At 45.0% G+C, this 14,574-nt stretch overlaps 1 protein-coding gene across 2 annotated transcripts in view; it reads left to right on the top strand.

The window, feature by feature from the left end:
* Window positions 1–1,735: 1,735 nt before the first annotated feature.
* GRK4 (G protein-coupled receptor kinase 4) overlaps window positions 1,736–14,574 on the top strand; it is a 191,639-nt gene continuing 178,800 nt past the window's right edge. For both annotated transcript variants that reach the window (XM_040419179.1, XM_040419178.1), the window contains exon 1: window positions 1,736–1,988. In XM_040419179.1, coding sequence (XP_040275113.1) covers window positions 1,937–1,988 — 52 coding nt within the window. In that variant the 5' untranslated portion in view covers window positions 1,736–1,936. The remainder of the gene's footprint in view (window positions 1,989–14,574) is intronic.

The following is a 14,574-nucleotide window of genomic DNA, read 5'->3' as shown; positions in this document are numbered from 1 at the left end:
CGGAGGTTAGCCATCACTGTCCTAGCACAATAACCTTTTCAGTCATTACTGATGGCACGTTCATGACCTGCCCCCTGCGATCCATGTCCACAGCGCATGCGTGAGAATGTATCTCTCTAGCACTGGGAGAGCACAGAATACCATCCTGCCCCCTAACCAGGCCTGCTGCACCTGCGCCGTAAGGCAGCCTTGGGCGCAGACCTGTATGATGTTGACAGCACGTGAGGCTGCCTTACTGCGCAGGCGCAATTGGCCTGGTTGTGAGGCGTAATACGATGTATGCTCTCACCACGCTAGTGAAAGATTCATTTTCACGCATGCGCAGTGGAGTTAGAGGGCAGAGGGCAGGCCATGGACGGGTCATCAGTGATTGCTGACACGTTCGTTGTAGGTAGTCACCGGGCTAGGATCACATGCGCAATGTACGGAACATGATCCAGGAAGTGCCTAAAGCAGGGATCAGCAACTTTCGGCACTCCAGCTGTTGTGAAACTACAACTCCTAGCATGCTCCTTTCACTTCTGTGGGAGTTCAGAGAGCAGTCAAGCAAGTGTGCACAGGGGTGCACCACCAATGAGGCCAGGTGAGGCAACTGCCTCAGGCAGCACCAGGAAGGGACAAGAGGGGGGCAGCAGAATGGCCATGGGCCATGAGCGCTTTCATTGTGGCAAAGGGGTTAGGTTAAGAAATTGGCATGGGGGGGGGGGGCGCCGTTTCAGTCAGCAGAAAGGCTAGGTGCATCCCTGAGTGTGCATGATGGGAGATGTAGTTTCACAACACCTGGAGAGACGGAGGTTGCTGATCCCTGGCCTAGAGCATCATTTGACTGAGGAGCGCAGCGCTGGCCCGGTAGGCAAAATATAATAATTCTCGACGGAAAAGTTGTCATTCATGTCAAGAAGGGGAACATGAAATCATAATTTTTTTGAAAAAATTCTCAGAATACCCCTTTTAAATGTGTCTAAATCAACCACGTTGTTTTGGAAAGTGGTGAAAATGCGACACAACGCACCACAAAAATCCCTTCGTGTGACAAAATGCGCCAATGGCTTTACACTCTCAGAATGTCACGGTACTTTTTATACCACCTTGGCGCTGGTATAGGTTTTTGTCCAAAACGTGCGCCAGAAAAAGGTTCGACATCGGACTAGAGAAAAAATCTGGCGCAAAAAAAACTCTTGCGATTCGCATGTTGTGAATGAAAGAAAGAAAGTGCACAAATTCTGGCGCGGATCGAGACGCAGTGTGATCGATACATTTGCCCCAATGGGCAAGAATTTCTTAACATTCCTGCAACAAACCTATCATTATCGTTTTTTTTTTAAATTTTGCTTCACGATTTGTCGGACCCGATCGTAGCAAAATCTATTGTTTTACGTAAAACCCGGTTTACGTTTTCTGAGATTCCATTCAGATCCACCCAGCAGCGGACCCCTCGTACGTAGACTCTACAACCACGCATAATTATTACAGTGCAGTGAACGGCGGTGGAGGAGAGGGGGGTCCCAGCCGTCCATCACTGGCGGATTTAACCCTTGAGTGACAGATCCTGCGGTTTGTGCGTGTTTTAACAACGGACAAGACGTGTGTTTCTTCGCCGCCCGTGTGCATCATTGAACAATCTCTGCTTAGGTGAATGCACAAGCTGGCTGGAGCAGACTGAAGGTTCATTCTGCTTCTGGGAGGGGTTCCAGCCATGTCCCCTCCTCACTAGAGGCAGCACTGAGAGCAAAACAGGAAGGAAGGAGCCCAGCAGAGCAGAGCAGCAGAGCTGGAGCACACAACCACTCTATGCATGCCCAATGCTAGGAGGTTGCACACAATGTGCTGCTGCTGCTGGAGATGAGGCTGCCCATGCTCAGGATCTATGCACCAAGAAGGGCAGCTGCTTGCTAGGAACAGAGATGTGTGATCTGCACTGCATTCATTCCTGATCATGGAGATTGAAAACATTGTGGCCAACACTGTGCTGCTGAAAGCCAGGGAAGGTAAGAGGAGGCAGTGAGGGTGGGTGGGGAGCAGCAGTGAGCCCAGGCTGCTGCTCCATCTGCATGCAGACAGGCATGTATGGTATGTGCATAGGGGGTGACTGCTCTTCTGTGCATGAATACCAGGGAGGAATGCAGAGGAATACGGCTGGTGGCTTCCTACAATGACTCCTGCACAGGCCAGCTCATCAATAATCTCCTATGCAGCAGCTGAGCCCGTATGTTCTAGTGCATCAACCTGTGGAAATGATGCATCGCCCTGCTGCTGCTGCAGAACCTCCTCGCCTTATGCCTTTTGATACTACAGGTTGCATTCGTCGCAGGTTAACGGCACGGTGTTATTTCCTTTGGGCTTTTTTATTCGGCCCGATACAAATGACATGATGTACGGCGAAAATAACAGGCATGAGTATGATTGCCGCCGCTTTCCGTGGAACGAGATAAGAAATAAAGAGCCGCTTTTGGGTATCTCCGTATTCACCGGTGCCTTGTGTTATGGCACGGCCACGCTTTATTTTTTTTCCGCAACAATTCAAGTCACTCAACTTTTTCGACAAAAGTCGACGGAAATGTTGCACCTGTGTCTGATTACCCTTCACAATGCAGGATCTCATTGCGTGTATCTGAGACGTAATGTCCCGGGTGCGTACAGTGAAGGACCGAAGTTGTCAACCAGAGCCTCGACGTGTTTTCATAAACCCCATAATTTTCTTTTCTCCCAGCCCATACAACATATAGGGGACTGCTATTACAGTCATCATACTTTTCCGACTGCTTCCTGCCCTTTTAAAATGTTGAAAAAACGGTGTCACCATTGTGTACTTAACCCCTGTAAATCATGTTGCTTGTGGCGGAAGCCCTCCGTAATTGTCCCTATTTTAGCTTGCCTATACAAACGCTTTTCGGAATCATATTTTTTAGTAGGTTTAGAGCGTTAGTTGGCAAAAGATATTCCACTGCATATGCATTACTGGGGTGCTTACATGAACGGGTAGTGTTTGGAGATTGGTCGAGTTATGGGTACCTATGGGTAGTGCCGGGAGTATGGTTGAACTATGATTGCCTATGGGTAGTGCCGGGAATATGGTTGAGTTATGGGTACCTATGGGTAGTGACGGGAGTATGGTTGAATTATGGGTGCCTACAGGAAATGCTGGGAGAACTGTTGAGTTATGGGTGCCTACAGTTATCCAAGAGAAAGGTTGAATTTTATGGGTGCCTATGGCTAGTACCAGGAGATTGGTTGAGTTATGGGCGCCTTTGGGTAGTGCTGGAAGAACCATTGAGTTATGGGCGCCTAAGGGTAGTGCCAGGAGATCGGTTGACTTATGGGTGCCTATAGGTAGTGCCGGGAGATCGGTTCAGTTATCGATGCCTATGGGTAGTGCCAAGAGAACCGTTGAGTTATGGGCAATTATGGCTAGTGCCTTGAGATCGGTTGAGTTCTGGGTGCCTACAACTAGTGCCGGGAGATAGTTTGAGTTATGGGTTTGTACTGTTGTTCTGCCATCTTCCTTACACCTTGTGCAACTTTTTAGGCAACGGCAAATGAGCTGCATGTTTTGCCAGTGGCAGATTGCGTACCATTTTTGAATAAATTTGGCTTCAGTTGCATTGGTATTTGGCACCATTAACACATAATTGAGCAAATTTACTAATACTGTAGCCATTGTATAATTTTACTATATCGTGCTTGGTTTTCTGTGATTCCAGGAATTATGTTATAAATTAGCGGCAATAAATTATTGTATTAATACTTTTTCTTCAGTATCTTCACTTTGGAAGGTGCTGTATACTGGTGCCTTTCGATGCTTTTCCTCCAGCATCAAATAGGTTAAATTGCGCAATGCACTTAACGTAGGGCAGTTTACAGTATGTATATGTCAGTGAAAGCTTTCACGGTAACCCATTGATAAGTCATACCACATGGCGGTTCTGACTTCCATTAGATCAGTGCAATTTTTTTTATTATTTTTGCATTGTACTTGTTGTTTTGAGCAAGTGGCTTGATATCTTTGTACTTCACAAAGTGTTCTGTTTTCACCCATCTCGATAAGATCTGTTTTAGAGGACATTAGATATGTGACATCACAAGACTTGCCCACCCATAGGAATTCATTGAGTCTTCCCTTTTTTGATGACTCAATTAAACAATACACAGTTTTGCCTGAGTTACTTAAAGTGAATTGACTTATTGGAGTATGTGTCAAGGTAGTGGAGGAGAACCAAGGTTGAAGTCATGGAATTCAAGGTGTAGGTTCAGCTTTGGTGAGCCAGAGAGTCGGAGGTACCGCTATATCTGACTAGTACAGAACTGCATATACACAAATTCTCTTAAAGGTTTTGGTTATCAAAATCTCTTCCCTAGGAAGGCAGCGGAGGCAAATTTTTGTAGCCTCCCTGTACTGTTCAATGTATGAATTACTCCCTGTGTTTTAGCATCTGTCCACCATTTAGTTTGATTGACCTTAGCTAAAGGTGCCCACACTCCTTCAGTATCTCATTCAGCCAACAGCTCCACCAAACCCACCATACACATGCATACTTTATTCAACTGGGCGAGAAAGGAAAATGCCACTGCCAGACACCTCTGGTTGTAGCTTATCTGCTGGGAAGATCGGGTATTGAAATTCAACCCATCCCATGAGTCTGCCCCCAATATCTGTTGGAGTATAGGTGGGAGTTCCCCATGCGCATTAGATCGTTGGCTAGTTCCGCCAAAAACGCTGGGTTCGGTTGATAATGTTCTAATGTATATGGGGACCTATAGGATGCTTCCACTTGGTTGTAATATAGGCTTCTCTGGTAGGAGGATCTGGTATTGAAATTCAACCCACCCCATGAGTCTGCCCCCAATATCTGTTTGGGAACAGTTGGGAGCTCCCATGCCCATTAGATTGTCGGTAAGTTCCTCCAAAAAATAGTGTGTTCGGTTGATAATGCTCTAATGTATATGGGAGCCTATAGGATGCTTCCACTTGGTCGTAATACAGGCTCCTCTGGTAGGAGGATCTGGTATTAAAATTCAACCCATCCTACAAAATCTGTTTAGGGAAGAGTTGGGAGCTCTCATGCGCATTAGATTTTTGGCAAGTCCTGCCAAAACTGTGGGTTCGGTTGATAATGTTCTAATGTATATGGGAGCCTATAGGATGCCTCCTCTTGGCCATAATACAAGCACATTTTAGCTTCAGTCCTATGGCTGAAACATCCTGTGTAGTCCATTAGTATTGGGCTTAGACCACCATAGGCATCTGTAGTGATCCAAGTGCAGTTAAACAGTGTACGATGTATACTCAAATGTTCTGTATTACAGCCATATGAAGACAGCAATAGACCGTTTTACAACAACCAGTTTTTGCCGCTCCGTAGACAATATGCGGTCTTCTATACATGACTCCTGCTTTGTGCTGATGGATTTGCAGGACAGAATATTGGGACTCTGACATTTCTTACCGTGCGGTACATAAATTGTTTCTCATGATGGTATAAGGAGGATTTTTTGAAGTTTCCTTACGTGTTCGGTGAATCCACATTTTGAAGTGTTGTGTCCAGAATTTCCATTCAAACCCCCATTCATTTCTTTTCAACTATTGTTTTGTAATGTTTTATTTAGATTATTTAACTCAATGTACAAAAGGGCAAAAAAAATTTTTGATGGACTTCTTTAGTGGTGTATTGTAACGTTTCAGCAAAGCGTTTCTCCAGTTTTATGGAACTTATGCCATGTTCTAAGGTTACATCAGAAAAAGCGTAAGCTAGCACCCTCCCAGATCCCTTGAATGAACGGGCCCTTAATACTCTTCCAAGAGACCTGCAACCTTAAAGGGGGTTTTCCAGTTTGCATCAGCATCCTTTAAAATAATAATTTTATGAAGGTAGATGTAGTTTTGTGATATATTTATTTTGCCTTTTATTGCTCCTATCGCCCGTTCTGGGCTGTGGTCACATGACCATGTCCATGTAGCTCTTTCTCATTTCCTGTGATGTTATGTCCATGGGTGGGGCAGTGATGGGGTACTGTCTATGTAACTAGTTGGGTGGGAGGAGCTATAAACTGTCTAGATGTTGTTTGTGTCTGTTAAACTAGCTGTGTGGGAGGAGCTATAAACCTAGCTGGCCGTTGTTAGGGGCGGTGCTGGAGCTATGGCAGAGGAAGGAGAAGTGCATCATGGGTTTGGTTGGATACAGCAACAGGAAGTGCTACATACAGGATGGAAAGAAACCAGAGGGATTGGTTTACATGGTAAAAATGGCTCAGGGGAGGCCAAATTGAAAGTAAAAAGCATAGAGAAGAAGGCAGGGAGCTGAATCTCCTTAAAGAGACCAGTCCTGTGTGTAAACTTACTGGAAGAACTCCAGTGTATGAAGACTTATTGGCAATACTATGTTTTATATCCGCAGGTTGCTGACTTCTCTAACACTTATCAGTATGGCCCATTGCAGAAGTTGGGGGATTAACCCTTTCCTTCTGCACCAGTGCTCCCCTCCACAACCCGCGTCACAAAAGTATCGGCAGAGTCGGCCCTGTTTATTACCATTGGTAATGTGTTCTGTGCTACATCACGGCAGTGGCGTAGTGTGCAGGAGCTGGAGAACATTAGCTCATTTGCTGTGGGGCCTCACAACTCATTTCACAATCCCAGAGGCACACAAGTACTTAAACATATTCCTGAGAACATTTCTAACTTTAGATACAACTTGCTATATTTAAACTGGCTATCTGAATTTCTTGTCTATTATCCTGCCTTGTATTGTGCATTCCAATAGAGTAACGTCCAGGCAGCTCGCGAGGGGAGGTGAATGGTCACCAATGAGAAGACCTCTGCCGTTGTAGGACATGTATGTCTTAAAAAACGCATTACTAGGAGTGGGGTGATAGGTTCAGTGGTGAAAACTTATTTTTCTTAATATTTTTACCAAATTTTTTTTAATTTAATTAATTTTTTTTTCATGACTGTTACTGCCATCATGTATGGAGCTGTAGCACTGATTTCATGCTCTACTCATCCAATATGTCCATTTGGCCTATAACTTGCCAAATGGACATTTTTTATTTTTTTTTAAATGGACCGCATGTCGATCACGTCCATGTGCTGGCAATTTTTATTGCATACCCATTGGCTTTAAATTGGGGAATTTTGCAGGAAAATCGGACCATGCAGAAAATGTGAATTGGCCCAGTGTTCGGTCCAGGTGCTGACCAGTCTACACTCAGACAGCACCCGGACGTGAACATTGCTCATCTGAATGAGCCTTAAATGTATATGAAGTATGGAAGATGGTTGTCACTTTTTAAAAGGGTTTTCCAAAAGTACAATATTCATACTTCCCAATGTTTTAGATGGTAAAATGTTGGTTTACATTAGCCACAACGATTTTTGGCCTAGGCCAAAATGGGACTACGCTGCACGTATGCCATGTGACTGATGACCGTGACATCACCGGGAAGCTGTGGCCTCCTCAAAACAGCTGATGTTTGAATTGGTCCCCCACTGAACTGATATAAATGACTTATCCTGAGGACATGTCATCGGTATTCTGCTCCTGACAAACCCCTTTAAATATATTCGGTCACTGTCATGACCATCCAGGACCCTTTGCATATGACATCTGGTTCTCGGCCAAAGGGAGAAGGGAAACATTTCCTTCGAATGGCCTCTGACGGACATGAGCGTATTTCTAGGACGCTGTGAGTTCTGGTCTTCCTGTGGGCAGGTCACCATGCACATGAGCTTCAAGGATGGATATGTTTGGTATATGTTCGTGTGAGTCCGGCCTTGTATTGACAGCTACATAGATTGTTGCTTTTTTATTTTTTCCTTTTTGGCAGAAACACCAGTATCATAAATGACACATGGCAGGAGGGGGCCCTGGTACAGGTTTTGCACTGCACACTTACACACAAGTGACAGCCTTCATTCTGTTGACGGACCTACACTAAATGACAGCCTTCATTCTGTTGACGGACCTATACTAAATGTCAGGCTTCATTCTGTTGACAGACCTATACTAAATGCCAGCCTTCATTCTGTTGACGGACCTACACTAAATGCCAGCCTTCATTCTGTTGACGGACCTACACTAAATGCCAGCCTTCATTCTGTTGACGGACCTACACTAAATGACAGCCTTCATTCTGTTGACAGACCTATACTAAATGACAGCCTTCATTTTGTTGACGGACCTATACTAAATGACAGCCTTCATTCTGTTGACGGACCTATACTAAATGACAGCCTTCATTCTGTTGACGGACCTATACTAAATGACCGCCTTCATTCTGTTGACGGACCTACACTAAAAGACAGCCTTCATTCTGTTGACGGACCTATACTAAATGCTAGCCTTCATTTTGTTGACGGACCTACACTAAATGACAGCCTTCATTCTGTTGACGGACCTACACTAAATGACAACCTTCATTCTGTCGACGGACCTATACTAAATGACAGCCTTTATTCTGTTGACGGACCTACACTAAATGACAGCCTTTATTCTGTTGACGGACCTACACTAAATGATAGCCTTCATTTCTGTTGACGGACCTACACTAAATGCCAGCCTTCATTCTGTTGACGGACCTACACTAAATGCCAGCCTTCATTCTGTTGACGGACCTACACTAAATGCCAGCCTTCATTCTGTTGACGGACCTACACTAAATGCCAGCCTTCATTTTGTTGACGGACCTACACTAAATGACAGCCTTCATTCTGTTGACGGACCTACACTAAATGACAGCCTTCATTCCGTTGACGGACCTACACTAAATGACAGCCTTCATTCTGTTGACGGACCTATACTAAATGACAGCCTTCATTCTGTTGACGGACCTACACTAAATGACAGCCTTCATTCTGTTGACGGACCTGTGGGTGATTTAACGGCAGGGATTTCAACATCTACAACAATTTTACTGTACTGGTGTTTTATATAATCCCCTACTTAATCCTTTACAGGAGATGCAACGAGTGCTTCCCTTTAATAGGTACAAGCCAATGGTGAATGTCTGTTCCGAATATTAGGGCGTCTGCGGAATCGGAAGAAATCCGGTTTAATAATGAATGAAGACGCTGCAGTTGTATCGATCGCACCACTATTAACTTTCAAGTAGCATTTTCTGATTATGGGTAAATAAGGAGATGAAATAAATATATACCTCATCCTGTCCAGTCGGATAGCTGTCTACTCGTCTTATTGTAATAGTTTTATTGATCTCCGCTGGCCAGATCCTCCCTCTCTCCCTCCGCACTGTTCTCTTCACGGAGAGATGTAAAGCCATGCACTTAATGCCCCGGTCCCCAGGTGACCCGGACGATGCATTTTATAGCCATTAACGAGGATTCCCTCAATAGAGCCGACTCCTTTTGGCAGATGAGGATGCTGGTCCCGGGGCTGTCTCAGTAGAATGGATTTATGCATCTCTGCAGCCATTGATTGACTGTTGACAGTCAGGGTTTGCAGGAGAAACCTGAAACCTGCCTTCAAATCCTCAGTGAGATCATTTCCTTTAATACGCCGGATTTTAACCCTTATAAAGCCGAGTCATCATGCATCTGATGATTTGGAGTATGAAAATATAGAGTATGTGAATATGACGTCTAATGGGCTTTGAATGCTGTAGAATTTGCTTGTGAAAGCCGAGCACTGTGATCGGCTGTCGACCTTAAAGGACCCGAACTTTTTCCATTACTGTCTTGTCTGTGGGCATCAGGTTCTAGAGCAGGTGGAGCTGAGCAGACTGATATGTGGTTTTGTGGGGAAAGATTCAGTATGACTTGTTGTTTCTTTCATTGTAATTCCTGTTCATTCTGAGCTTTAAGAGTCCAGTGGGCGGTGCCGTCAGTGATTGACAAGGGACAGGACTGCCCACTGGACTCTTAAAGTTCAGAATGAGTAGGAATTTAAATTAATTACAGGTTTTACTTAGAGAGGAGTTGCCCCCTCGCCTGACAGGTCAGTTTTAGTAACTACTTGCATTCCCCCATGTAATAACAATTCTGGAGCATCTGTTCTTACGGCTCTATATTGTGCCATTCCTTTATTATTCCTGCTAGAAGTTATGAATTAATTGTCAGCACTTGCAGTAAAGGTACAGAAGAGTGTTACCAGCTGGGGATGTGTAACCTGCACAGTCTGACAAGAGCAGCACTGATTGGACAGAGTCAGACACACCCACTACTGGTAGCACCCAGCAGTACCTTTACTACGTACTGCTGACAATTTATTTGTAAACTTCTAGCAGGAATAATAAAGGAATGGCATAACATAGAGCCATAAGAATAGAAGCTCCACAATTGTTATCACGTGAGGAATGCAAGTAGTTACTAAAACTGACATGTCAGGAGAGGTGATGAGGCCTCTTTAAAGGGGTATTTCAGGATTTTAATATTGGATAGCATCAATATCACATCGGGGTCTGGCACCCCACGCCCCCGCTGGCTGATCAGCTGTTTCAGATTAGCGCTGGACCTACACAACTCTGTCCATTGTGTAGTGGACAGACATCTGATCGCCAGCGGTGTCGGACACGAGCCCATCTGATATTGATGACCTGTCAATGGTAAAATCCTGCACAACCCCTTTAATCTTTTCCAACAAAATGATGTATTGGTCCGCTCGACTTCTCGTGATCTATAACGTGCTGCGCAGAGAAGAGACACCATGTTCATTGTGGCGAGTCGCCTTTAAGGGGATTTTACCATTAGGAGGGTTATCCAGTAATGGATAATGATGACCTGTCCTCAGGATAGGTCATCATTATCAGATCGACAAAATCTCAGCGAGAATGTAGTCCCATGTCCCCCGTCTTTTCCTTGGTGTGACCGAGTTTGGATATTGGGCGTGCCACTGCTCCATTCAGAGTCTATGGACGGACAGAGGTAGCTGAGGGCAGCCATCGCTCATCTTCTTCCCTTTTTGGTTGCTCAGTTCCAAACCGAAACAGACCCAGATCTAGGAAAAATAGTCCTAGTCCTGCTTAGTCGGTAAGCACAGTGTTTGTATACAGGGTAGAAAGCTGGTGTCCTCTAGGCCGTGCTTTCTCATCGCCATAAACCATGGTTCAGCTGAGGAATGCAATAAATCATCTAGTTGACTGTACATTGAGGAGGGCAAATGTTTAACAGACTGGGATAAGGGATCACCCAATGAGTTGAGACGGGTCGCTTTGCCGTTTTCTCATGCCCTTTTTTTGATAATGAAACCTCGCTCAACGAAAATCAATGGTATTTACCCCAAATTGCTGTGAGTCCTTTCATTTAGACCAGGGATGCCCAACCTGCGGCCCTCCAGCTGTTGTAAAACCACAACTCCCACCATGCCCTGCTGTAGGCTGTCTGGGCATGCTGGAGGGCCGCAGGTTGGGCATCCCTGATTTAGAGGGTCAGTGGAGTTTGACCTTGCTTGGAGAGTCAGGGATGACAACCAGCAAACTTCCATTGTAAATGGGGTTAAAAAAAATTGTTTTATTGCATTAACGGCGCCACACCTGTTCACAGGCTGTGTGTGGTATTGCAGCTCATCCCCATTCAGTTTAGTAGAGCTTACCTGTAGTACCAGACACCACCACTACGCAGGGGTGGCACTGTTTCTGAAACAAAGCAGTCATGTTTTTCTAATCTTGTTTGTACAACTTCCGCTTTCAATTATCTTTATATCGATGCAGTTGTTAGCAGCTAATGCTTTACTACTTAATACTTTTTACTTAATCTCTTCTATTCCTCAGTTCCTATCCTGTTTCATTTATGTATAAATAATTACTATATATGTGTCCCCACAGATTATCCATTCTTCTTTCTCAAAAAAAACTCAGATCGGACCTGTCTGTAAGGCATCTGGTTGCAGCAGGAGCCCTCCCCACATTGCTCTGCCTGTAATAGGCCAGTAAGACATGAAGCCCCACCCTCTTCATGGTGCATTGTCCAATCAGGTCTCTGATGGGTTTGTGCAGGTTTCCCTTCCTGTGGGAACTTTTCCTTTTAAGATTCACCTCCATAGTTCCTTTCTCTCATTGCCTACACGTCTACAGAAACTGCTTTTATCAGGGAGGGGTCATTAGATTAAACTGAGTTGTTGGTAATCAGGGAGTGTAATTTTTAACCGCCTTTACACCTGTCGTCCACCTGATACATATGCCAGAGCTACTAGGGATGCTGTCAGGCATAGCGACTTCGCTGTTTTATCAGACTAATATATGAGTTTGGTCATTCGCATACAGCCCAATATGTACTGTACTCCTCAGGCTTGAAACTCTTCTAGCCCAGGCCCATGATGGGAGAAGGAGGTCAAGGGTTAGACTAATGAGGCTGTTGCCTAAGGCCTCTTGCACACAACCTTATTACAGCTTCTTACAAGTTCCTTTTATTTATTGAGCTGTAATATGGCACCCAAAATTACAGTAGACCCGTAGTTTACCTGTGCTTTGAGTTTTACACAACATATATCGGTGGATGCGGTACTGTGAAGGTATCCTTCCCTAGGAAGGCTACTTATAGTTTAGAATACTTATGTGACATGATGTAATATAGAGGCACCATAGTATCCTCAACTCTAATGTGGAGCCTTAGAGAGCCTGTGTGCTCCCATATCTGTAATACGGAGCCATAGAGAGCCTGTGTGCTCCCATATCTGTAATACAGAGCCATAGAGAGCCTGTGTGCTCCCATATCTGTAATACGGAACCATAGAGAGCCTGTGTGCTCCCATATCTGTAATACAGAGCCATAGAGAGCCTGTGTGCTCCCATATCTGTAATACGGAGCCATAGAGAGCCTGTGTGCTCCCATATCTGTAATACGGAACCATAGAGAGCCTGTGTGCTCCCATATCTGTAATACGGAACCATAGAGATCGTGTGTGCTCCCATATCTGTAATACGGAGCCATAGAGGGCCTGTGTGCTCCCATATCTGTAATACGATGCCATAGAGAGCCTGTGTGCTCCCATATCTGTAATACAGAGCCATAGAGAGCCTGTGTGCTCCCATATCTGTAATACAGAGCCATAGAGAGCCTGTGTGCTCCCATATCTGTAATATGGAGCCATAGAGAGCCTGTGTGCTCCCATATCTGTAATACGGAGCCATAGAGAGCCTGTGTGCTCCCATATCTGTAATACAATGTCATAGAGGGCCTGTGTGCTCCCATATCTGTAATACGGAGCCATAGAGAGCCTGTGTGCTCCCATATCTGTAATACGGAACCATAGAGAGCCTGTGTGCTCCCATATCTGTAATACGGAGCCATAGAGAGCCTGTGTGCTCCCATATCTGTAATACAATGTCATAGAGAGCCTGTGTGCTCCCATATCTGTAATACAGAACCATAGAGAGCCTGTGTGCTCCCATATCTGTAATACGATGCCATAGAGAGCCTGTGTGCTCCCATATCTGTAATACAATGTCATAGAGAGCCTGTGTGCTCCCATATCTGTAATACAGAACCATAGAGAGCCTGTGTGCTCCCATATCTGTAATACGGAACCATAGAGAGCCTGTGTGCTCCCATATCTGTAATACGGAGCCATAGAGAGCCTGTGTGCTCCCATATCTGTAATATGATGCCATAGAAAGCCTGTGTGCTCCCATATTTGTAATACGGAGCCATAGAGAGCCTGTGTGCTCCCATATCTGTAATATGGAGCCATAGAGAGCCTGTGTGCTCCCATATCTGTAATACGGAGCCATAGAGAGCCTGTGTGCTCCCATATCTGTAATACGATGCCATAGAGAGCCTGTGTGCTCCCATATCTGTAATACGGAACCATAGAGAGCCTGTGTGCTCCCATATCTGTAATACAGAACCATAGAGAGCCTGTGTGCTCCCATATCTGTAATACGGAACCATAGAGAGCCTGTGTGCTCCCATATCTGTAATACAATGTCATAGAGAGCCTGTGTGCTCCCATATCTGTAATACAATGTCATAGAGAGCCTGTGTGCTCCCATATCTGTAATACGGAACCATAGAGAGCCTGTGTGCTCCCATATCTGTAATACAATGTCATAGAGAGCCTGTGTGCTCCCATATCTGTAATACGGAACCATAGAGAGCCTGTGTGCTCCCATATCTGTAATATGATGCCATAGAGAGCCTGTGTGCTCCCATATTTGTAATACGGAGCCATAGAGAGCCTGTGTGCTCCCATATCTGTAATATGGAGCCATAGAGAGCCTGTGTGCTCCCATATCTGTAATACGGAGCCATAGAGAGCCTGTGTGCTCCCATATCTGTAATACGGAACCATAGAGAGCCTGTGTGCTCCCATATCTGTAATACAGAACCATAGAGAGCCTGTGTGCTCCCATATCTGTAATACGGAACCATAGAGAGCCTGTGTGCTCCCATATCTGTAATACAATGTCATAGAGAGCCTGTGTGCTCCCATATCTGTAATACAATGTCATAGAGAGCCTGTGTGCTCCCATATCTGTAATACGGAACCATAGAGAGCCTGTGTGCTCCCATATCTGTAATACAATGTCATAGAGAGCCTGTGTGCTCCCATATCTGTAATATGGAGCCATAGAGAGCCTGTGTGCTCCCATATCTGTAATACGGAACCATAGAGAGCCTGTGTGCTC

This window comes from Bufo bufo, chromosome 2, assembly GCF_905171765.1.
Source record: "Bufo bufo chromosome 2, aBufBuf1.1, whole genome shotgun sequence".
Lineage (NCBI taxonomy): Eukaryota > Metazoa > Chordata > Amphibia > Anura > Bufonidae > Bufo > Bufo bufo.
Note: the sequence above shows the minus strand (reverse complement) of the source record. Positions and strands in the feature narration are given on the sequence as shown.